Source organism: Ipomoea nil, unplaced genomic scaffold (assembly GCF_001879475.1).
Source record: "Ipomoea nil cultivar Tokyo-kokei standard unplaced genomic scaffold, Asagao_1.1 scaffold1310, whole genome shotgun sequence".
Classification (NCBI taxonomy): Eukaryota; Viridiplantae; Streptophyta; class Magnoliopsida; order Solanales; family Convolvulaceae; genus Ipomoea; species Ipomoea nil.
This window is the reverse complement of record NW_017617738.1, coordinates 1,447,772-1,475,112: the sequence shown is the minus strand read 5'-3', so window position 1 is coordinate 1,475,112 and position 27,341 is coordinate 1,447,772. Positions and strand designations below refer to the sequence as shown.

The 27,341-nt window shown below is 36.8% G+C and overlaps 1 protein-coding gene across 1 annotated transcript; it reads left to right on the top strand.

The window, feature by feature from the left end:
• Window positions 1–19,430: 19,430 nt before the first annotated feature.
• Window positions 19,431–20,090, top strand: LOC109185070. Its single transcript, XM_019335067.1, has one exon. The coding sequence runs from the start codon at window positions 19,431–19,433 to the stop codon at window positions 20,088–20,090; it is 660 nt and encodes a 219-aa protein (XP_019190612.1).
• The last annotated feature ends 7,251 nt before the right edge of the window (window positions 20,091–27,341 follow it).

Sequence of the window (27,341 nt, the reverse complement as noted above, 5' to 3'; positions counted from 1 at the left end):
TATATATATATATATATATATATATATATATATATATATATATATATATATATATATATATATATATATATATATATATATATATATATATATTATAGAGGACAAGGATATTATAGAGGACTGTGAGAACTAATTTGGTGCATTGGATTGTAATAATGTGTGGTGTAGATTAAGAGAGATTATTTTGATTAAATGAGAGTTTTAATGTGATGCGTGGTTTTAATGAGATTGCATTCCTTTTGTAATTAAACATGCTCTGAAATCTCTTATTTGCCCTCTTTTAATTATGTTAGGCGTGAATTATACTGCTATGTAGAACGATCTCATCCATTAAATCTCTGGGATTTTATGGATATGATTTGTCCTCACAATCCTCCATATATTGTTATGCTCATGTTAACTCAACTCTCTCTCTCTCTCTCTATATATATATATATATATATATATATATATATATATATATATATATATATATATATATATATATATATATATATATATATATATATTGACACTTTAAGGTGGGAGGAGATCATCCGCATCCACTTAATATATAGACCTTTCATTTAGGAGAGCCACAAAGGTACCATTAAATTACAAACTACTCGACTAATATTTATATTTATTTATTTATTTTGAATATTATATTATTAACTCTAGTACAAGATAGTATCTGTTCTATACTTTCTCAAGGAGGATTCGATCCTATAACCTTCCTCAAGGGGAGCCACAGAGGTGTCATCTGAACAAAAGGTGCTTGACTATTTATTTATATTTTATTTATCATTTTGTGTATGAGTATTTTTGTCATTTAACTATATATTCATTTTCCACTCTTTAACAAATCAAATATTTGAATATAATCCTTATCTAACTTTGCAATCAAATCAAACAATGGGATAGCATTACAATTTTATTCATTCTCTATTACATTCTTTTTGTTATCTTATTCATATTCTCAATATTTTTATTCAATGAACAAACGCAACAAAACAACTTCAACAACAAACATTGTATAAAAAGAAGTTTTTCAAAATGTGTAAAAAAAATTAACCTTATTATATTATTATATTTTAATATTATAATTGTTATTAAATTTCTTATATTTTTTACTTTCCAACACAAATTTACAAGAATAATATTGAAATTCCTAATGTTTTGATTCCAAGTATTTTTAATTCCAGACTACGGCCTAATTTTTTCCTTTTGAAACATATTTATTTTTATATTAAAAAATACCTAAATCATATATGGGAATAAAATAGTTCTAAATTAGGTGATTTAATTCCAATTTTTTTCACAGCTTAATGCCTTTTTAAAATTATTTTCCCTCTTTTCTCATATTTATTTTAGTAATAATATAATTTCCTAAATCATATTACAATATCAATTTTCCCAAGATAATTGCAGATAACTGGGTCATATATTATTTAATTAATTGGTGATACTTTTGCACTAATCATATAGTCAAATAAATATACACTTTTAAATATTAAAATTATTTATAATTTTATCTTTAATTCTATTATCTAAATATATAATAAAAAAAAATTATCTGTGCGAATGAGTAATTTACTAGTGAATCATATATAATGATTGTGAATTTCCATTGATAATAAATAAATAAATAATTAAAACATGAATGACAGCACTGCAAGTGCACAAAAAGGTGTCCATGCAATAAATAAATGCATAAAATGAGAATAGTTATAAGAAATCTAAAGGGAACCTCATATTTTGCGGTTTGAGTTGAGGTAAAAAGTAATTTAATGTTTGAAAGAGTTGAAGATTTGTATTATAATTTATAATCACACGGTGGATATATAGGTTGAAATTTATATTGAAAAATATTTGGCAGCAAATGTATTAAACAAAGATATTTAGAGATGTTTTGGGAGAAGAAGTCAAGAAGATATTTAGAGATTTGACTATAACCTACCTTACAAATAAAAGTTTGCGTCATTGCTTATGTGGTGTGCTAACTATAGTAAATGCGAGTTATTACGGGATGTGCTAACTATAGAGAATGCGAGTTAAGACGTACTGCATATATTTATATATTACTCCTAATTTTTTATGACTTTTGAATGTGTTGATTATTGTCATAGGTTATAGGGACTGGGTACACCTAACCTTTACAATGAGAAATGAAGGATAATAGCCTTATGTTGGTCCCAAAAGAGGTAAGGTGAAAGTCTAGAGGGGGGTGAATAGACTTTCAAACTTTTTCGCACAGCACAACAATTGCTAAGCCAGAGATAAATCAAAACTCTTAACTAGATTGTTAGAGTATGGTGCACAGCGGAAATAAATAAAGATAAAGTGTGTGTGAGATTGTGATAGATATACCTCGTGTAGAGCAAGTGAAGAGCAGTAAGTAAAGAAAGCAGTAAAGAACACAAGACAATTATAGTGGTTCGGAGGTGGTGTAATCTTCCTACTCCACTTGCTCTTATCTCCCAGAGCAATTCACAATATCCACCACTTCTTGGTTCCAAGATACAATGAATTCCTGTGATCTAGTGCTTTGATCACCAAGCCCGCACTAATCACGCCTAGTGACACCACACTGCTGCTTCGGGTTTCACGTTGCCGCGCTACTATCCCAGGATTTCACGACTCCGCGTTACTTTCAGCCCGTCTTCCACACTCCGGTAGAAACGTATCCCGTGATCTAGTGCTTTGATCACAAAGCCCGCACTAATCACGCCCAGTGCCTCCGACACTGCTGCTTCGGATTTCACAGCTCCGTGCTACTTTCCTCCCTTTTCTTGTTTTAATTTGCTCCAAAACAAGTGTTGTCTTGCTTCCAACTTCGAGACTCTGTAGTTGATCTTCAATGATGCGCTTAGTCTCTTTGATGAAGATTAAACACTCTTGATGATTTCTCTTGAACGCTCTGAGTGTTTTTCTCTCTTTGAAAATATCAAGTAAAGCACTTGATTTTTGCTATGTTTAAGAACACTCAGAATATTTTTCTTTGAAACTCTCTGAGTTCTTTTTCTTTTCTCACTTCTCTTGAAGATTTCTTTTGGTATGCTCTGTACCAAATGAGACTTTTGCTCTTTATATTATTGCTCTTTTGCTCGTTGGTTCCCCCTTCTTCAAGTCTTCATATCTTCATCATTTTATAGTTGGTAATGAGAATCTGCCCGTTGGAAAGAGACGATCTCATTTTTGAAATCTTCTATCTTTTGTCAGAGATCTTATCTTATCTTCTGCAAAGTGTCAGAAAAGATAAGCTAGCCGTTGGTAGAGCTTCAACTTCATGCAAATGAGTACCCAAACTTCATATGATATTCCTCTGGTTTTCTCACGTTTCTTGGAAATATCTGGGTCTTAGTTTTGTGTAGAATGGCTTCTCTGATCAGCTCTGAAGTGGTTCTTGTTTCTTTGGGATTTAAATACTTCAAAATATTCTTCAATTTAATCCATCCCATACTAGTTAGACTAGTATTTTTCCTTGTGAGAATATTTTTACTGTAAGTTTTTCTTCATCTTCTACATTCTCACGTCTGGGTGTTCTCAGACTTCAAACTGGTTTTAAACTTCCTCCCAATTTGAATTTCTCCTTTGTAATTGAGACCCAATTGCAATTGACTTGTAATTGGCACCCAATTTGAATTTCTCCATTGTAATTGGCACCCTCCTTTGTAATTGACACCCAATTGCAATTGACTTGTAATTGACACCCATTTTGAATTTCTCCATTGTATCTCCATTGTAATTGACACTATTACACCCAATTGCAATTGATTTGTAATTGGCACCCAATTTGAATTTCTCCATTGTATCTCCATTGTAATTGACACTTTGACTTGTAATTGGCTCCCAGACTTCTCCTGGTATTGAATTTCATCTGAATTCAATTATCTCAATTTCTTTGAATCGGTCCCCCCGGTCCCCCAATTTCAATTCATGCATTGGCTCTTTGAATCGGTCCCCCAATTTCAATTCATGCATTGGCTCTTTGAATCGATCCCACAATTTCAATTCATGCATTGGCTCCCAACTTGAATTGATTCCCATGGGAGCTAACTAGCGCCCACTCCCAACTTGAATTGATTCCCATGTGAAACTAGCTCCCAATTTTAATTGCGGACTTAATTAATTTTGGCTTCTCAATTTACCTTGTAAAATTATTGATGGTGAGATTCAAACTTGAGCCATTTCGCATAATACATCAGGCATCTTCCACTTCGTTCGTACAACTTATTGGTTAAATCTCCAATCATCTTTGATGTACTCCTTTCTTTCCATATATGCTTGATCTCCAAGTCAAATTCATGCAATCTTCCAATCTTAATTTTCTTTCACGAAAATTCTTTCTGGGATATCTTTTGAGTAGCATTGACGTGATTTTCATAACATTCATCTTCTTCTTCAATTTGTCATTTTCTCCAGACAAATTCTTGATTTTTGGCTTGATATCTTCTTCTTCTTCTTCTTCTATTTTCATGCATCTTCCTCTGTTTTTCGCTTTTGCAACTTAAATAATTTCTCGATCATGGTCTAAGACTCTACTAGACCTAGAAATAAAGTTGGGGGATCTACAAATACAAATTTGGCATATCAAAACCATTACACTTTATTCCTAACAATTTCCCCCCTTTTGATAATGCCAAAACCTATACTCAGTCATTGGCTTTAAGTCTTCGAAAAATAATCTTTTTGCTCAATTTTATTTGACAAAGCCAAGATGAGTTTAACAAATGGTTTTCTAGACACAATCAAAAGAAACTTGTGAATTAATTTTTAGACAAGCTCCTAAACGCATCTTGAATTATTTTATTTTTTATCATCATTTTTTTTTTAATTTTTATGTGCGTTTTGACATTCCTTGTCTTTTTAATTCACGAAGGTCTAATTACAAAAGACAAATAAAATTCTAAACTCAAAATAGACAATGGGAAATTATTATTGAGATATTTCGAATATTTAGAGAAAAATGCAACAGAGGTTCGAAAATAGCGAAAACATCAGCTTAAGAGATTTTTCCAGATTACCTTCTGGGTTTCTTCACACCCATGTCTTTCTTCAAGATTTCCTTGACATGTTCTCTGAGCTTGAAGAAATCATCTTTGAACTTCGCATTCTGAAATCTCTTTGTAACTTGCCCGGCCATGTAATATCCAAAAGCTTCTTTGATATTATTGCCTTGAAGAACTCCAGCTTCCTACCATAAAACACATTCTTCGAAGCTTCTTTCTTCTCCAAGATTCATGCCCATACTTCCAGTGAAATCTCTTAGTTCATACCACATCTCGGTTCTTCTCCTTTTGCCTTCTTCTTCTTTATTCTTGTCCGAGATTCATTGGGCTTGATCAGCTGCAGGCCATTTCTTGATCATGCTTGGTAGATTTTCCTTAGTCCATATTGTTGTCTAAGTGGCGGTACCTTTAGAGCATTCAAACCAGCCACGAGTTTCAGCAACTTTCGATGTACTCGTACCAAGACTAGGATTCGTGAACTGAGCAAAACTAATCTGAGATGGTCCTTGTGAGGATTGTCCGCGGCTTCGGCCTCGACCTTGGGTCGATATTACTGGCTGTTGTTGGCTTCCAAGAATAAATTCTTGTTGTTGCAAAGCCAAGTGACTGAGAATTTCTTCCCCCCTTTTGGCGTTATCAACCAAAAATGCAAGGGTTTTACAATCTCAGTCTTGGTTTGCTTTCACAGCTTCAACACTATTGTGTGTTTCAATGGAAACAGCTTGTACATTTTCCAGCTTGTTTGTTGCAACTGTGAGTTCAACTTCAAGTTTGTTGATTCGGCTTTCTTGATCTTGAATCGCCTTGATTTGCCGCAAGTGACGTTCGTTGTGAATATTTTCAGCTGCTTCACGTTCCTTCTTCATGAGTTGAATCACTTCAAGTAAGCCTTTTGTTAATTCTCCTTTCAAGATCCTTTCAGCTTTGTCAATCTGAGTCTTCAAAATATTTTGATACTCCATTAATTCCTTCAGATTGATTCGTGTATCTGTATGTTGTTGATCCATCTTTTGATTTTGTTCAACCAACTTTTCTCCAATTGTTTGACAAACAACATCACCGGATTCGGCAACTTTGACAAATAAGGATGTAAAAATGTCATCTTCTTGATCACTTGTCTGCACAAAATTTTGAGGAGATCCGAATGGACTCCTTCTCGGATATGTGAGAACGGGTGTATCAACGAGTTGCATCCTTTCTTCTTCTTCAGGTGAAACGACCTCTTGATTGAGATCACCAATCTCTTCTTCTAAGACTTCTGTTCTTGTGTAGTTGTCTGCAAATAAATCTTCATTTTCTAGAACAGGGTCCATGATAGGCATGGTAGACTCGGTATGGTGTACTGGCAATACACTGGATAAATCCTCTATGATTTGTTGTCTACCCTCAGTAGCAACTTCTACTGCAACTTCAACTAGTATATCTCTTCTTATTTCTTCTTACTCTTCCCCTCTTAATTCTTTTCTTCTTTTATCCCTTCTTGTAGCCATAATATTTTTTTTTAATTATTTCTTTTATTCTTCTTTTTGCTTTTGTTCATAAATTTTTTTTGTGTATCTTTTTTGCTACGAAACTTTTCATCTTTTTATATACCGTAGTGATTTTTTCATTTTTAGGAGAGAGATAGAGAGAACCAGTAGCAAAAACAACCATAATTTTTTTTTATTTATCTCCTTCTTAGGGAGAAAGAGAGATAACATTTTCAGATCACTCAGATCACATCACATATTCAGGCTTCATTGGTAGAGAAACTAGCGCTGGGATTAGCCTCAAGATCAGCATGCGGTGGAGACGGGGAGCTTGATTTCGAAGCATAGACTAATCCAGGTTCCATTGGAAGTCGAGCAGATCGCTTAAAGCTGCGGGTTTGAGGTCGAGATGACAGTGGTGATGGCGTTGAGCGTCGTAGCTGCACTGCTGAGACTTTCGGACCTTTTTGAACTTGATCCTTGGTCGGTGGTTGCCCTTCCTCTTCTTCAGATAATAGGATGAGCGGATCGCTAGGTGTGTCTCCAACTTCATGTCCTCCATTTGCGGCACGTCGAGCTCTCAGCATCACTTATCTCCTGATTTCCTTTTCAAAAACGTGTACCACAAATACACTCACACTCAAACATCTCGTTAGTAGCATAAATCAACCATAAATAATCAATCACACATAACAATATACATTAAACATATACACGGCAATTTCCAATCAAATTAAACACATTTTGGAAATTAACAAAATTATCACATATATTCCAAATTAATATTTAGAAACATCTTCATATAATTTGCACAAAAATCAGATTCTAAAATATTTTAGAAACTAATACAAAAAAATATATATATTAACTTTCAGCTCAGATTTCTAAAACATTTTATTACAAATTATATCACATAAACCACATATGCACGTAACACATATATAATGCAATAAACACATTAAATTAGATTTTTAAAGCAAATTGTTCATGCAAACAAATTAATTAAATTATACAAACATGAACACATATTCGTAGATTAAATAACACATAGAAACATGCAATTCTAAACACATTGTCAAATAATCACGAAATGCACATTTTATCAAATTAATTTGCATGGCATATGATTTCACGTTAAATAACACATGCAAATACACAAATAAATTCCTAACACATATTGTAATTTTATTACATAAAAATTTCGAATATACATATGCATATAATCACATAAAATAATTTATTTTGAGGACAAGTATCAAATTTAAATTGAGAGATTAAGTGCAGTGATACTTAGCTCATTTCGATCATTCCCAACTCGTGCCTTAAGGTAGAAAATCTCGTTTCGCATAAAGGCTTCGTGAGAATATCAGCAACTTGGTTTTCCGTAGGGATATATTCGATCTTTAGATTTTTCTTTTCAACGTGATCCCTTATGAAGTGATGTCGAATGTCGATATGTTTGGTTCTTGAGTGAAGCACCGGATTGTGAGTGATAGCGATTGCACTAGTATTATCACAATAAATACTAACGTCATCACAATTAACTCCGTAATCCTTCAATTGTTGCTTCATCCATAAAATTTGCGCACAACAACTTCCTGTAGCAATATATTCGGCCTCGGCGGTACTAGTTGCGATGGAATTTTGCTTTTTGCTGAACCAAGAAACAAGCCTTTCCCCCCAAGAACTGACATGTCCCGGAAGTGCTTTTTTCTGTCAATTTTGCAACCTGCAAAATCCGCATCTGAAAAACCCGTTAGAGTAAAATCTGTACCTTTTGGATACCACAATCCAACATTGATTGTGCCTTTCAAATATCGTATGATCTTCTTTGGTGCGGTGAGGTGGCTTTCTTTTGGATTTGCTTGGAATCTTGCACACACTCCCACAGCATAAGAAATGTCCGGCCTGCTTGCAGTAAGATATAGAAGAGAACCAATCATTCCTCTATATTTTGTTTGATCGACATCCTTTCCATCTTCATCTTTGTCTAGCCTTAATGATGTGCTCATTGGAATTTTGATCGATGATTTTCCATCAAGGCCAAACTTCTTTATCAAGTCGCGGGTGTACTTTGCTTGATTGATGAATACTCCTTCTTTCAGTTGTTTGACTTGTAAGCCCAAGAAGTAATTCAGTTCACCCATCATACTCATTTCGAATTTATTCTGCATAAGCTTCGAAAATTTCTCACACAAAGAATTGTTAGTGCTTCAAAAAATAATATCATCAACATAGATTTGCACTAATAAAATATGATCACCATCTTGAATTGTAAATAAAGTTTGGTCAACAAGGCCTTTGGTGACTCCACAACTTATCAAGAACATTGACAAAGTATCATACCAAGCTCGATGTGCTTGTTTCAACCCATATAATGCTTTTTTAAGTTTGTAGACTTTATCACCTTCACCTTTTACCTCAAAACCTGGCGGTTGTTTGACATAAACTTCTTCTTCGAGTAGACCATTCAAGAATGCGCTTTTCACGTCCATTTGATAAACGGTGAAATCTTTGTGTGCGGCGTAGGCTAGGAAAATTCTGATTGCTTCAAGTCTGGCCACCGGTGCAAAGGTTTCATCAAAATCTATTCCTTCTTTTTGAGAGTATCCTTTTGCAACGAGCCTTGCTTTATTCCTAACAATCACGCCTTTTTCGTTTGCTTTGTTCCGGAAGACCCATTTGGTTCCTACAACATTCTGGTTCGTCGGTCTTGGAACAAGTTTCCAAACATCATTTCTTTTGAATTGATCGAGCTCTTCTAGCATAGCATCTATCCAATCGGATCATTAAGAGCTTCGTCCACTTCTTTTGGTTCAATTTGAGATAGATAACACGTGAACAATGCTTCCATGGTAGATGATCTCGTTTTCACGCCTTCATGAATATTCCCAATAATTAATTCTGGAGGGTGATTTTTGAGACATCTTAAATCTGGTTCAAATGGGTGCATGGTACTGGGTGGATCCATTTGTTGTGTACTAGCAGTGTTGGTTCGAATTTCCTCAATTAATTCATTTTGGAATTGATTACCAACTTCGCCTGTAACTTGATCACTAATTGGATCACCAACCTCAACCCGTACTGCATCTCCATTTTCACTTGCGGCTTCACCTCCAAAATTATTATTAAAAGAATTTCCAACTTCTTCTGGATGAGGGATGAGATTTTCTAGAAAATTAATTTCCAACTCATCCATTCCCTGCAAAACATCATCTTCACACGTATCATTAGTATCACAAAAATCAATATGACACTTGTTACCATTTTGTTCGAATTCTTCGCCCAGAGCATCATTTTTGATCTGTGATTTTTCATCAAATACCACGTGTATGGATTCTTCAACCACCATTGATCTTTTATTAAAAACTCTGAACGCCTTGCTGGTAGTCGAATATCCTAGAAAAATTCCTTCATCTGCACGCTCATCAAAAGCTTTTAGATGTAATTTATCATTAATATGAATAAAACATTTGCATCCAAAAATATGAAAATAACCAATATTTGGTTTTCTCCCTTTATAAAGCTCGTATGGCGTCTTCTTGTACTGCTTATGGATCATGCTTCGATTTTGCGTGTAGCAAGCAGTGTTGATAGCTTCCGCCCAATATCGTTTCGGGAGACCGGCTGCACTAATCATCACTCGTGCGGCTTCTTTGAGCGTCCGATTTCTTCTTTCGGCAACACCGTTTTGTTGTGGTGTTCTTGCGGCAGATAATTGATGAGAAATTCCATGTGAATTGCAAAAAGCTTGTATAACTCCATTTACGAACTCGGTTCCACGATCCGTTCGTATTTTTGATATTTGCAATTCTTTCTCATTTTGTAGTTGCTTCAACATCTTCGGTAGAACTTGCTCAACTCCATTTTTCTTCTTGAGAAACACGGTCCAAGTGTACCTAGAAAAATCATCAACAACAACGAGAGTATATTTCTTACCACTTACACTTATTGGATCAACCGGTCCAAATAAGTCCATATGTAATAAGCTTAGCGGTCTTGACGTTGACTCGTGTGTCTTTGATTTGAATGATGATTTGATTTGCTTTCCATGTTGGCATGCATCACACACTTGGTCCTTCTTGAAGATAATATCTGGCAAGCCTTCAACTAGATTCTTCTTTGCAAGTTGATTGATAGTCTTGAAGTTTAAGTGGTTGAGCTTTCTATGTCATTCCCAATTAGCTTCATTCGAATTTCTGGCCATTAAGCACAGTGAAACTTTGCTTGTACTCCAATCAACAACATACATGTTCTTTCGTCTTTTTCCAGAGAGTATGTATCACATCATTTGTGAGCTCATTTTTTATTAGGCAATTATCTTTAGAAAATTCTACAAGATAGCCTTTATCACAAAATTGACTAGTGCTCAACAAATTAAATTTTAAGCCTTCAACGAAAGAAACATCTTCAATCTTTAATCCATTTTTCTTGATCGTGCCAACTCCTTTTGTAATTCCATAATTTTGATTTCCTCCGAATATAACTTTTGGTCCATCGATTTCTTTGAAATTCACTAGATATGATTTATTTCTAGTCATGTGGCGTGAGCAACCACTATCGATATACCAAACATCCTGCAAAAAGATTAATTAACTTTAGGTACCCATACTTTCTTGGGTCATTTACTGTTAGTTATTTTTGGTAACCAAACCCACCTTGATCCTATTGAATTAAGATGAGGCGGTTTGTAACCATTTGAGACATGATAATCATAACTCACTTTTGAAAACATTTTTGGCGTCGGATTTTGAAAAACATTTTTATATTTTGGCACCTGGGAAGAGGATTGTTGCTTTGGTCTATAAAAAACATTACATCTATTACACAACCAATCCTTTTGAGTGGGATAAAATCTCCCAACTCTATTTCTAGAAAAGCTTCCCTCTTTTCTATGAAATCTTTTTGCACTTGACTCTTTGGCATATCTTTGTTTAAAAAATTTTTGTTGCTTTGCCGTATAATTAAATTGTTTCGGCCTTTCAACATTCAACTTTGCTTTTGTTTGATAGCCAAGTCATTGTCTCATCATGCTATTCTGACTTTTAACAAATTTTACCACTTGAACTTTATTATTTAAAGTAACAGTAGAATTAGTCAGATTTTGAGGGGTTTGAGAACATGTGGAGTCATAACCGATTCCGGTTTTATCTCCTGATGGCTTTTGCATGCTCACCATCTTGTCCATTATTTTGGACGAGTTAGTGAACGTAGCAATGGTTACCCGAAGGTTATGTTCTCTAACCTCTATTGCTTTACACTCTTCTTGAAGATGAATATTTTCATTCTTCAACTTACTCACTTCAAGTAAAGCATCTTGCAATTTTTTATTCATTTCTTCTTTTTCAAGAATTAGAATATTATTGCGCTTCTTGAGTTGATGATGAGTGAGCATAATCTCTTGACATTCTCGCATTAGATTGTCAATAGATTCACGAGAAAAAGAAGAATTAACAGAATTGAAAGAATTAGATGTTACCACTTCTTCCTCTGCTTTAAGAGCCATAAAACAATCTTCACTTGTACTCAACTCAATTAATTTAAATACTAGCGCCGTATCATCATCCAAACACGAGCTTTCATCACTTGATGATGAATCCTCCGAATCATCATTTTCGTTTGGTTCGTTGCTAACGAGAGCTTTTCTTTTGTCGCACTTGAAGCTTTTGCTTTCGGATTTGTTCGGCGTAGATTCAACATTTTTGCCTTGATACTTGCTAACGATCGGATATGGACAATTTATTTTAAAATGTCCGGGTTTGCGGCAATTGTAACATAAATCCTTGTTTTCTTCGACTTTTTCTTCTTGTGTTATGCGAGAGACGAATTATCCACGAGCAGAATTTTTGTTGTCTCCTTTTCGCATAAACCTTCTGAATTTTTTAACAAAAAGAGCAAACTGTTCGTCAGTCATAAAATCAACATTATTTTCTACTGACCTGGAGGTTGACGGTTGTTCGGCCATTAGAGCAGCATTTCGAACTTCATGAACATCATCATCTTTGGCCTTCATTTCGAACTCATATGCTGTTATCACTAAATAATTTGTCTGTTGACAACATTCTTAGATCTCGGTGATCCCGCATAGCCGTAACCTTCATATCCCATGCAGATGGTAAGCCTCGTAGGATTTTGAGATTAAATTTCTTTTTTGCTAATATTTTTGCCAAGATCACTAATCTCTCCAAGAACTTTGATCATTCGAGCTTCCATGTCTGCAACACTTTCATTTCAGAGCATTTTGAAATCTTCAAACTTCTTCATGGCGATTGTAAGCTTATTGTCTTTTTCTTATTAATCTCCTTCGCCAATCTTGATGAGAGTTTCCCATATTTCTTTTGCAGTAGCACACTTTCGGATCTTCGGAAATATTGTATCATCCACGGCTTTGAATAGAATATCCTTGGCAATATTGTCAAGATTATTCCACGTTCTATCGTCCGATGTCCATTCCGGTTTTGGCTTTTGTACGTACTATGGAGCATCCGGAGATATAACAAACGCCGTATTGACTTTTAATTGTTCGATAGGGCCAATGGAAATAACTTCCCACATTTCATCGTGTAAAGTCGATAAGTGTACCTGCATACGAACTTTCCAATCATCAAATTTATCAAGTGAGAATAATAGAATTTGAGCTAAATCTTTCTTCATCATCATCACGAGAGATATGAAAGATTAATCCAATCACACACTTTGTAGAATGGATCAGCTTAGCAGTCAGAAACAGTTAACCCAATTAGGCGACGTGTTTTAATACCAAAGGTTGGTATAAGCTGACTCAAATAGGCTACAGGCTCTGATACCAATTGTTGGTCCCAAAAGAGGTAAGGTGAAAGTCTAGAGGGGGGGGGGGGGGTGAATAGACTTTCAAACTTTTTCGCACAGCACAACAATTGCTAAGCCAGAGATAAACCAAAACTCTTAACTAGATTGTTAGAGTATGGTGCACAGCGGAAATAAATAAAGATAAAGTGTGTGTGAGATTGTGATAGATATATCTCGTGTAGAGCAAGTAAAGAGGAGTAAGTAAAGAAAGCAGTAAAGAACACACGACAATTATAGTGGTTCGGAGGTGGTGTAATCCTCTTACTCCACTTGCTATTATCTCCAAGAGCAATTCACTATATCCACCACTTCTTGGTTCCAAGATACAATGAATTCCCGTGATCTAGTGCTTTGATCACCAAGCCCGCACTAATCACGCCCAGTGACACCACACTGCTGCTTCGGTTTTCACGTCGCTGCGCTACTATCCCAGGATTTCACGACTCCGCGTTACTTTCCCCCCGTCTTCCACACTCCGGTAGAAACGTATCCCGTGATCTAGTGCGTTGATCACAAAGCCCGCACTAATCACGCCCAGTGCCTCCGACACTGCTGCTTCGGATCTCACAGCTCCGTGCTACTTTCCTCCCTTTTCTTGTTTTGCTCCAAAACAAGTGTTGTCTTGCTTCCAACTTCGAGACTCTGTAGTTGGTCTTCAATGATGCGCTTAGTCTCTTTGATGAAGATTAAACACTCTTGATGATTTCTCTTGAACGCTCTGAGTGTTTTTCTCTCTTTGAAAATATCAAGTAAAGCACTTGATTTTTGCTCTGTTTAGCTCTGTTTAAGAACTCTCAGAATATTTCTCTTTGAAGCTCTCTGAGTTCTTTTTCTTTTCACACTTCTCTTGAAGATTTCTTTTGGTATGCTCTGTACCAAATGAGACTTTTGCTCGTTGGTTCCCCCTTCTTCAAGTCTTCATATCTTCATCATTTTATAGCTGGTAATGAGAATCTGCCCGTTGGAAAGAGACGATCTCATTTTTGAAATCTTCTATCTTTTGTCAGAGATTTTATCTTATCTTCTGCAAAGTGTCAGAAAAGATAAGCTAGCCGTTGGTAGAGCTTCAACTTCATGCAAATGAGTACCCATAATTCATCTGATATTCCTCTGGTTTTCTCACGTTTCATGGAAATATCTGGGTCTCAGTTTTGTGTAGAATGGCTTCTCTGATCAGCTCTGAAGTGGTTCTTGTTTCTTTGGGATTTAAATACTTCAAAATATTCTTCAATTTAATCCCATACTAGTTAGACTAGTATTTTTCCTTGTGAGAATATTTTTACTGTAAGTTTTTCTTCATCTTCTTCATTCTCACGTCTGGGTGTTCTCAGACTTCAAACTGGCTTTGAACTTCCTCCCAATTTGAATTTCTCCATTGTAATTGACACCCTATTGCAATTGACTTGAAATTGGCACCCAATTGCAATTGACTTGTAATTGGCACCCAATTTGAATTTCTCCATTGTAATTGGCACCCTCCTTTGTAATTGACACCCAATTGCAATTGACTTGTAATTGGCACACAATTTGAATTTCTCCATTGTAATTGGTACCCAATTGACTTTGACTTGTAATTGGCTCCCAATCTACTCCTGGTGCTTTCAATTGCTTCCCAATTTGAATTTTTGACTTTGATTTCGAAATTGGCTCCCAGATTTCTCCTGGTATTGAATTTCATCTCAATTCAATTTGATCTCAATATCTTCTTTGAATCGGTCCCCAATTTGAAATTGCATCCCATACTACAACTTGAATTGGCTCCCAATTTCAATTCATGCATTGGCTCCCATTTGAAATTGCATCATTTCATCTCAATTCAATTTGATCTCAATGTCTTCTTTGAATCGGTCCCCAATTTGAAATTGCATCCCATACTACAACTTGAATTGGCTCCCAATTTCAATTCATGCATTGGCTCCCATTTGAAATTGCATCTCATACTACAAATTGAATTGGCTCCCAATTTCAATTCATGCATTGGTCTGAAATCGGCTCCCAATTCCTTTGAATTGGCTCCCAAGTGCAATTGCTTCCACTTGTAATTGACGCTCAAAGCCAAACTAGCGCCCAACTCCATCAGACTTAATTAATTTTGGCTTTTGGCTTCTCAATTTTACTTTGTAAAATTATTGATGGTGAGATTCAAACTTGAGCCATTTCGCATAATACATCAGGAATCTTCCACTTCGTTCGTACAGCTTATTGGTTAAATCTCCAATCATCTTTGATGTACTCCTTTCTTTCCATAGATGCTTGATCTCCAAGTCAAATTCATGCAATCTTCCAATCTTAATTTTCTTTCACGAAAATTCTTTCTGGGATATCTTTTTGAGTAGCATTGACGTGATTTTCATATCATTCATCTTCTTCTTCAATTTGTCATTTTCTCCAGACAAATTCTTGATTTTTGGCTTGATATCTTCTTCTTCTTCTATTTTCATGCATCTTCCTCTGTTTTTCTATTTTGCAACTTAAATAATTTGCCGATCATGGTCTTAGACTCTACTAGACCTATAAAATAAAATTGGGGGATCTACAAATACATATTTGGCATATCAAAATCATTACACTTTATTCCTAACAATTTCCCCCCTTTTGAAAATCCCAAAACCTATACTCAGTCATTGGCTTTAAGTCTTTGAAAAATAATCATTTTGCTCAATTTTATTTGACAAAGCCAAGATGAGTTTAACAAATGGTTTTCTAGACACAATCAAAAGAAACTTGTGAATTAATTTTTAGACAAGCTCCTAAACGCATCTTGAATTATTTTATTTTTGATCATCATTTTTTTTTTTAAATTTTTATGTGCGTTTTGACATTCCTTGTCTTTTTAATTCACGAAGGTCTAATTACAAAAGACAAATAAAATTCTAAACTCAAAATAGACCATGGGAAATTATTATTGAGATATTTTGAATATTTAGAGAAAAATGCAACAGAGGTTCGAAAATAGCGAAAACATCAGCTTAAGAGATTTTTCCAGATTACCTTCTGGGTTTCTTCACACCCATGTCTTTCTTCAAGATTTCCTTGACATGTTATTTGAGCTTGAAGAAATCATCTTTGAACTTCGCATTCTGAAATCTCTTTGTAACTTGCCCGGCCATGTAATATCCAAAAGCTTCTTTGATATTATTGCCTTGAAGAACTCCAGCTTCCCACCATAAAACACATTCTTCGAAGCTTCTTTCTTCTCCAAGATTCATGCCTATATTTTCAGTGAAATCTCTTAGTTCATACCACATCTCGGTTCTTCTCCTTTTGCCTTCTTCTTCTTTATTCTTGTCCGAGATCCATTGGGCTTGATCGGCTGCAGGCCATTTCTTGATCATGCTTGGTAGATTTTCCTTAGTCCATATTGTTGTCTGAGTGGCGGTACCTTTAGAGCATTCAAACCAGCCACGAGTTTCAACAACTTAACCAGTTGTGGTCATCTTGGAAGGACCATGGGTTGTTAAAATTTGATTGTTGAAGGACTATGAGTGGTTATTAATTTGGACCAAGATAATAACAATTTGAAAATCGAAGAACCACAGGTGCTCATTTTGAAAATTTAGGACTAAATATAGTAAAATAACTATATTCGGAGGACTCCAAATGATATTTACTCATTTCACTATTGAAAGTATTTGATTTTTTTTTTCATTTTATGTTCTAAAGTGGAAAATCGTTCAAATTTAGCTCACAAATTAAAAGTGACATATTTTTTTTAATAATGTGAAGATTAAAATGACACTTGTTTAATAGTTACAAACCAAATATGATGGATTTAAACTCAAAATTCTAAGTAAAATATACAATGTTTAAGAGTGAAATTAGAATTAACGAAAAAAGTTTAAAAGCAAAAACTCTAGAAGATAAAGTTCTATCATAAACAATATTATAATAATTATACTATTAAAGTGGCCTTACGAGATGAGGCCACCAAAGCCCGGCACTTTAGCGGGCCTTGAAAAGGCTAGCCCAATTTATCTCACCTAGGCCTGTGGCGCCTATGGCCAGTCGTTATATCGTGGACCGCGGTACACGTGCACCACGGTAAAAAATGCGTCGTTTCTTTAAGTAAAGAAACGGCGTACCGTTAGTTTTAACAGAGCACGCATTTTTTTGTATGTTAATTACCAACTGACACTACACTATATCTAAACTGACATTGCTTCACGTATTATTTTTATATTTTCAAATGAAATTGCAGTTATATTAAAATGATACTGTAGTTGTGGTGAAATGAAACTGCAGTGTATATAAAATGAAACTGAATAACATTTCACATATTTGAGAGTATATTGTACAATGAAACTGTAATTATATCAAAATGATCATGTAGTTGTGTTTTAATAAAACTATAGTGTATATAAAATAAAACTAAATAACATTTTCACATATTTGAGTCTATAAATATCGAATGAAACTGTAGTTATATCGAAATGAAGCTGTAGTTGTGTTGAACCGAAACTGCAGTGTATACAAAATGAAACTGAATAACATAGTTACTTTTTGCGGAAGGGTACGAAACGGTGAGAATCGGATGTCGTTTTTTTTTTTTTTTCATTAAAAAAAACGACGTCGTTTTGATGCACGGTGCATAATCGATTATGCACCGCGGTGCACGCGCGATATAATTTGCCGCCTGTGGCCTGGGTGAGGGCAAATGGGAGCGTTATGCTATGGACCCGTGTCCACCATGTGCATGGTGGACACGCTGTACATTCATAATTTATATATTGTAGATTCATAATTTGTATATTGTAGATTCATAAAATTTATAACGTAGATTCATAATTTCTATACTGCACATTCATAATTTCTGTACTGTAGATTCATAATTTCTATACTGCACATTTATAATTTTTGTACTGTAGATTCATAATTTCTATACTTTAGATTCATAAAATTTATAATGTAGATTCACACAGTACAAAAATTATGAATGTGCAGTATAGAAATTATGAATCTACAGTATAGATTTTATAAATATACAGTATAGAAATTATGAATTTACAGTTTGGAAATTATGAATCTACAGTATAGAAATTATGAATATATAGTATAGAAATTATGAATGTACAGCGTGTCCACCATGCACATGGTGGACACGGGTCCATAGCATAATTTGCCAGGGCAAATTTAACCGTGGATCCTGGTCAATGTAGCAACGTGGGCTATGAAGAATGTATCATTTTAATTACATTTCAATTTCATTTAACAATATTTTTATGTTTTTTAGTTTCATTATAGCAATAATAAAGTATCATTTTAATTATACTATATTTTTATTTGACAATAACTAGTATTTGCACCCGTGCGATGCACGGAATATATTCGTTATAATATATGAATTATAATTTGCTTCATATTCGATAGTGTAAATTTTAACGTTGAATTAAGGTTTTTATGAATGTTTCAGAATTAAATTAATTGGTCTCATTATCTTGTGTAGTAATTTAGCTCTAGAAATTTTTGTAACGGAATATATACGTAATATGAAAATATGTAACAATTTTGTTATATTTGTGCAAGAAGAATACATAATATAACTGTTTTGAATTACACATTGTTGAAAACCTCTTTGTAGACGACATTGGTAGTAATAACAAAACTTTGTCCATCCTCGTCTAGAGCTAAAACCTTAAGGCCATCAGGATGAGTGACTCGGGAAAAAGCCACGTACAATTAACCGTGATTAAAAAATGGTTTTTTCAACAATAAGCCAACGTGAGTTAGTGTTTTGTTAGTCATATTATATTTGTAATGTTATATTGTTACATTATTTAGTATAGTTATAGTTGATTTAGTCCTTAACTACTTATCTGATGTATAGGGCTAGTTGGTTAGGCTTAGACTCCTAGGTCTTTTGTATCTCTGTATTGTTTACGGTTTAAATTACTAAAAACACACGTTCATCTGGTATCAGTTAAGCCTCAGGTGATCCACTCTCTCCCCTCCCAACTATGTCGTCCAACTCTAGCGAACGCACGGTGACTGTCGCCACCGTGCCGCCTTCAGCCACCCCGGCTTCCCTAACCACCGCACACCACCTTGTTTCCCTAAAGCTCACCACGAAAAACTACCTCTTCTGGCGAACCCAATTGATACCGTTTCTTCGGGGCAAGGATTGTTGGGCTATGTTACTGGAGACATGCCATGTCCGCCGACGACGCTCTCGACTACGGCGACTAGTGAGGCGGTTTCCGGTGGCACGACGGCGACAACCACGCCTAATCCAGCCTATGGCCATTGGATTCAACAAGATCAATCCATCCTGTCTTTTCTAATTTTGTCATTGTCTGACGAATTAATGTATCTCGCGGTTGGCCGAGATATATTGTGGCCAGTGTGGACGTCGATCACATCGGTCCTTTGCTCGTCTACGGGAGCACGGTGCTTGAACCTGCTCGCCCAATTCCAGTCTCTCCGTCAAGGGGATAGTTCTCCCGGTGAGTATCTCGGCAGGGCGCAGTTTCTCGTGGAGGATCTAGCACTGGCCGGCCGCCCCGTTTCCTTAGACGAGCAGAATCTATACGTGTTCCGCGGCCTCCGACCGGAATTCTGTTCCATGGCATCCTCCTTAGGCGCTTCAGGTACTCCAGTCTCGATCCCTCAACTTTCAGATTTCTTGCAAGTTCAAGAATTCATATGGGAGGACGAGTTTCTACCGGTTGTACGTATTCCAGCGGGTTCCCATGTGGCGCTGGTTACCGGACGAGGGCAGCGTCACTCTGGTTCTAGAGGAGGATCGCGGCAGCCTGGTTCTGGAGGTGGACAAGGGCGAGGCCGGAACAACCGTGGCTGTGGATGACATGGCAGAGGCCGCGGTGGAGTACCCCGATGCCAAATCTGCAGCTCGCAAGGTCACACGGTAGTTCACTGTTTTCGGCGTTACGATCAACCGCCGCCGTAGACGTACATGGCGGTTCCCGGTGATAATGGCGCGGTTGTGGCAGACGGTTGGTTCCCGGACACCGGCGCAACCTCACATGCTACGCCCGATCCTTCGATGATAGCACACACTGACTCGTATACCGGTGGCGATGTGCTACGCGTGGGCGACAGGTCAGGTTTGGGTATTTCCAGTATAGGCCATGCATCGTTAAATTCCGTGTCTAGATCGTTACTTTTAAATAATATTCTGCATGTGCGAAACTTATCTGTACCCCTTTTATCCGTTAATCACATCACAACTGACAATAATGTTTTCTTCAAATTTCATCGTGATTATTTTGTTGTGAAGGATTGCCAAACCAAAAGGGTATTTCTTAAGGGCCCTAGTACGGGGGGTTTGTACAAGCTGTCTCTGTCTCGGTCACAAGTTGCATATATAAGCGCCTGTGCGTCATCCGAAGTTTGGCACCGTCGGTTAGGGCACCTACATTGTCGTGCGCTATAACGTGTTTTACAAAAGTGTCCGGTCAATCGCAATAAGTCAAGTTCGTCGTAGCTATGTTCCGCGTGTCAGCTTGGGAAATCATCCAGTTTCCCATTAGATAGGGTTATTTCTGCAAGTAATAATGTATTAGACTTAATATACACGGACATTTGGGGTCCCGCGCCCGTTGTTTTCGCGGGGGGTTTTCGTTATTTTGTATTGTTTGTGGATGACCATTCCCGTTTTTGCTGGTTTTACCCCTTATAGTTAAAATCAGATATATATATATATATATATATATATATATATATATATATATATATATATATATATAAATATATATAAAGTGTTTGAGTCGTTTCACGTGATGGTAGAATGCCAATTTTCGCGTTCTATCAAGTCTATTCAGTCAGACTTAGGAGGCGAATATCGTCATTTGCATACACGATTTAATTCCCTTGGTATTATGCATAGGCAATCCTGTGCCTATACACATGAACAAAACGGCCGTGTTGAATGCCATAACCGGCATGTTGTCTAAACCGGACTGGCCCTACTCCCAGATAGTTTAGTTCTCCACAATCATTGGGATTTTGCATTTGAAACTACAACCTATCTCATTAACTGCCTTCCCTCATCAGCGTTAAAATTTACTAATCCATACGAGTTGCTATTCAAAAATTCATCACCATACACCTTTTCCATGTCTTTGGGTGTAGGTGTTATCCCTATCTTCGGCCTTACAATTGGCACAAGATAGAATATCGCTCTGCACCCTGTGTTTTCTTAGGGTACCCTACATCCTAGAGAGGTTATCGATGCATGGACCTAAATACCGGTAAAACCTTTATCTGTCGCTATGTGCGATTTGACGAGTCTTGTTTTCCCTTTGCTACAGGTTCACAAGACCGTATCACGTCTCAAGTTGTGCACCCGAGTCCTCCATGGGCGTCTGGTCTGATAGTTCCATATCAGCCTCCCGATCCCCCGCTGGACGCGGTGCCTTTGGCAGTACAGGAACAACCACTAGCAATCCGAGATCAACCTGACTCCGACTGGGCTGGATGCCCCGTCGACAGGAAGTCGACGAGTGGGTACGCTGTCTTTCTCAGCTCGAATCTTATCTCATGGGTGTCCCGCAAGAAACGAACGGTAGCACGCTCTTCCACTGAGGCAGAATACAAGGGCCTAACTGATGTTGCGGCTGAAGTGACTTGGGTCGTATCTCTACTTCGGGAGCTTGGCCTCTACACCGGCTCTCCCGCTACTCTGTGGTGTGATAATCTCGGGGCCACCTACTTGTGTGCAAATCTGGTTTTCCACGCCAGGACCAAGCATGTAGAAATCGATTACCACTTCGTTCATGATAAGGTGGCATCGGGTGATTTCTTGGTCAATTTTGTCTCTACGAAGGATCAGCTGGCAGACATCTTCACGAAGCCTCTACCAATAGCGCGGTTCGGTACATTACGAAGCAAGATAAATGTTGTGTCTCACACTCTCACCCACCTTGTGCTTGAGGGGGTGTGTTAGTCATATTATATTTGTAATGTTATAATGTTACATTATTTAGTATAGTTATAGTTGATTTAGTCCTTAACTACTTATCTGATGTATAGGGCTAGTTGGTTAGGCTTAGACTCCTAGGTCTTTTGTATCTCTGTATTGTTTACGGTTTGAATTACTGAAAACACACGTTCATCTGTTCGACCCTGGCTTTTGTTGATAATCATTTCATATGCTAGCATCAACGGGAATTGTTTACGCTGGAACTTGAACGTCAATCTCGTATCAGAAGGGGTGAGAGACATTCGTGGTATAAGAACTTTGGTTCCTTGCTGCGTTCCATTAACTATTCTTGCATCGACAATATGATCCGACGATCTTGTAACGATGAGGCGCGTACCGTTGCAAAGACCAAGAGAGTGGTCTATGTTCCGTAGTAACATAACAGGTGAACCAACCTTTATTGTCAATGAATGATTAGGAAGTCCAGGCAATCTCAAGCTATTTATAAATTCAGGAGTGTGTACTTGTGAGAGATTGTCACCATCTAATTCTGCCTTACACAAAGAGTCACAACTTAAATACGTCTGACCTTCTGCGGTGTTCATGTCACACATATACTGATTAATTTGATCAACAACATCTAAAGTCGGTGAGAGGATAGCTCATCCTTCTAGGTGCGACTGTTCAAGCATTCCATGCTTCGCGGTTGGGAAGATGCTTTCAACTATAGTTGCAATTGGATCAGGTCCACAGTTCAACATAAACCTTGGTGGAATATCGATCTCAAACAAACCATTGTTTACAAACCCTGTAATCCCATCTCCAATGTCTGCAATCCATGTTGAGAACCAATCAACCGTCTGTCTATCTTTGTTTGAAGCTAAGCTCTGTAGTCTCAAGTTCTTCTTCAGCCTCAATACCTTGCAATTCCTCGAGAGGTATGAAGAATTAATGGTGGCTCCCACAACCATTGGTCTCGTTGCTTTTGGAATAACTGGAAGAATCTGTCTAAAATCACCACCCAATACTACTGTCTTTCCACCAAATATTTTATGATCACTACTAGGTATGGTGAATCTCAATAGATCTCTCATGGTTTTGTCTAAATTAAAGCCTCAAAACAGTATTTGTGTGTCATCAGTGTTTCATCCCATATTATCAATTTGCTCATGATTATAAGTTCGCAAAGGTCACTGCCTTGCGATATATTGTAGGTGGAATCTTCATACACTGAGAGCGGTATAGCAAATCGAGAATGCGCCGTCATGCCACCCGGCAAGAGAAAAGATGCTATTCCACTTGAAGTAACGTTTAGAACAATATCTCTGCGGCTCCTTATCTTTGAAGATAATGTTCCCCACACGAACGTCTTGCCTGTTCCTCCGTAACCATACACAAAAAACAATCCCCCTCCATTAGAATCAATATCATTCGTCACAGAGTCGTAAACAACCTTCTGTTCGTCCGTCAATTGAGTTACCAATGTTTCATGATCTGCCTTCAATGATTCCTTGTCGTACACCAACTCTTCGGATATCAACATGTTTTCCATCAATCCAATGCTGTTTTCTTCTGGAAGTGGCATTTCAGGGTAGTTACTCAGGCTCTTCCCCCACAAAGACAGTAACTTTTCCAACTCGACCAGAGCAAATTGTTGCTTATCGTATTCTGATAACAACAAATCTTCATAGTTTAGAAACGAAAGGAAAACAAAATCAATGAATGGGTTTTTGTATAAATAATGAAAAACAAACAATAATGTTCAATAAATAGATTGGATGTTGATGTACTTGGATTGTTCATTAAACGTCGACGATGTAACTATGCATCCCCCGCAAGAAATTGCCAAACGGCATTCCACACCACCTCTGGTCTACTGATTGAACTTGAAGTGAGTAACGTAGCAAACAACCTTCGCAATGCAGACGTGAAAACCCAGTAACTAGATTTAGTAATACCATCGATGTACTCCTTGTCATCATCAAATAATCCATATTCATAACATGCATCCCTGAATTATTTGTGAATGGCCCCTCCAACAATGCGAATATCCTCATGGCTTGAAGGTCAACGTATGATATTTAAAAGGCATCTTAGATAGTATAATTCTCCACACCCTGGCGGAACATAGAACAATCGTCCTATGGAGAATCCATTCTTCCTTGGATGCCATTCACGCACGTTTTGTTTCCAAACAAATTTACTGGGGAACTCTGCATAAGTGAGCGACCGAGCATCTTAGTTTTTTTTTTTTGTTTGCCTCAAACCAAGCAGTGAACTGGCTCTGCTTAACCGTTTGGTTCTCGACAATCTCGTGTAGTGTTTGATCTTCCCCATAGACAACGTTCTGTTGGTGCTCTAAGTGGAAATTTAACCTCTCCACAGGTGGCGTACGATAATGTATCACGTACCCAAATAGTCGCCAGGTGGCTTCACATGCTGATATATAGCGACAATCGTAGTACATATTAATCTCATCAACCACATCACCATTGAGTGCATTCGTAGAATTACTCATGAACTCTGCCGTGACTCGATCATTTCCTTTATTGACGTATTTGAATAAATAGTTAATCGATCTCGACTGGTTGCACCATTCAACTTTAATATGTGCGCGATATTTTAGAAGCAGATGTTTATTATGCGGGACAACGTAACGGTTATCAAGTTGGATTTCATTCCTACTGATTGTGCGTCCATTGTCACACCTTCTATAGATTGTGTAACCATCTTTATCCAGAAGTGTCTAACTAACATATTTTTTTTGAAAAATGTTTTGAACATTTACCATTTACCATGCATGGCGAATTCTTTCGGTGTTGTCCGCATGGTCCGTGCAGCGTGAATTCACTAACTGCATCATTGTACTCGGTGTTAGCATCTGGGTCTAGAATTTCAGCAGAAACCAAGGCATCAATTTCGGCTGCAGAATTTGCCCGATCTATTCTTTTAGCAAATAGCAGTATATGTGCGTGAGGGAGTCCATTTTTTTGAAATTCAATCGTGTTGATAACTGAGCAGACATTAAAAAAAAAAAAAACAATTTCATTTTATACATGGAATTTAGATGTAATTATGGCACATTAAAGTATGTATGACAATCAAATACCTCTACATATGTTGCCAAACAGCTTTTCTGTCTTGACCTCTTCAATCATAGCATCAAGTTTCATCTTAAACATGCAGCAAACAATATCGGGTCTATCCTCTACTTTAAGCCCACGTTGTGCAACATACCACTCAATCTTAGGCTACTTTGGGTTGCATGTGAATGTTATGAACAGATGTTGATAACCGATGTGCCTGCATATTGCCATTGCATCTCGATAGCTTTGAATCATATACCTAGCTCCGCCTGTGAATGATGATGGTAGTATAATTCTTTTACCCCAGCTCCGCCTGTGAATGATGATGCTAGTATAATTCTTTTACCCCGAGTTGTAGGATCTAATTCGCCCCTTGTTAATGCATCGCTCAACCCATGATAAGCTTCACACCGCAACGCCTTCTGATGAGTTCTAATGTAGATCAATCATGCATATTCGATCATTGTATATGCATCAACCAAGTATTGTTGAAATAATCTCCTAGAATACAACAACGTATGCTTCTCATTTACCTTCTCATGTATATAGAATGAGAAATACTCTTTAGGGATAATTCTTGTCCTACCACCATGATGTCCTTGGCGCAATGCATCAGAAAATGTAATATCTTCACTATAACCATCTTCGCCATATGGGAACAATAAAGGGTAGTGTAGCGGTAGGGCTGTTAACGAACCGAACATAAACGAACGCAGGTTGTTGGTGTTCGTTTGTTACGGTTTTTGGCGCAATGCATCAGAAAATGTAATATCTTCACTATAACCATCTTCGCCATATGGGAACAATAAAGGGTACTGTAGCGGTAGGGCTGTTAACGAACCGAACATAAACGAACGCAGGTTGTTCGTGTTCGTTTGTTACGGTTTTTGGAGTGTTCATGTTCGTGTTCGTTTGTTAAGGCTTTTGAAAATCTTGTTCATGTTCGTTTGTTAAGCATTCATTAGTGTTTGCTAATGTTCGCGAACATGTTCACAAACATGTTCGTTAACATTAACGAACATGTTCGTTCACGTTCATAAACACGTTCGTGAATGCTTAATAACCAATCATATGAATATGTTCATGATCCCAATTCGTTTGTGAACAATAAATAATATATGTTAATGAAAAATAACCAAACAAGTAACACAACTTCAAATGGAATACAAACAAATATTAAATGAACACAAACGAGCTTGTTCACGAACATTATTAAACGAACACTAAACGAACTTGTTCGCGAACATTATAACGAACACAAATGAACTTGTTCATGATCTCTTAGCAAACGAGCTTACAACTGTTCAAACTCTGTTCGTTATAAACCGAGCTCTAAATTTTGTTTGTTAATGTTCGTTTACCTTAATAAACGAACATAAACGAACGCTTACCGAACACAAACACGAGTAGTTTACCAAAAGCTCTGTTCGCTAACACCCCTATGTAGCGGCAAATATGTAGGGTTCAAATGGTTTATTCCCTTCAACTATCTAGATCACCCATTGATGGATCTAGGTCCCCAACAATAAGTGCAGCCACCTCATTAGCGGTAAGCAAATTGTACATCCTTCCGTCCTTGTTCCGCCTACCTATTAAACTCAGTTTAACCTCAACAACTAGATTAGACTGAATTTCAGTTATTGCCATTCTGAAACATTTGACCAAAACATAATTTCGGTCCAACATGTTCTTTAATTCCTCAACAATATTTTCGTGAATATCCCCTGAGTTAATGTCTCTTCTGCATACAAAACAAACGCGAGTAAGTAAATAATAGTTGTCATTGTTGGTCTAAGTGAAACACAAGGTATAATGTATTTGGATACTTACGTAACAGAATTGATGCGATTGGTAATCTCATTATCTGTGTCGTAAATATATAACTGTGCAAACTTTAGCATACAACATTCTCCTGGAACCAAGCTTCCAATCCAATGATAATTTTGACCACGTATCCTAAAAATCGGAGGAGCGTTACTGGTGTTGATTGACCTATCGACTCTACCTTCCAGAGACGTGAAGCAGAACATGTTGTTATATCTTTGAATATTGTTGAAGAAGTGTATGCTCTGTTCATTATCGTCAAAGT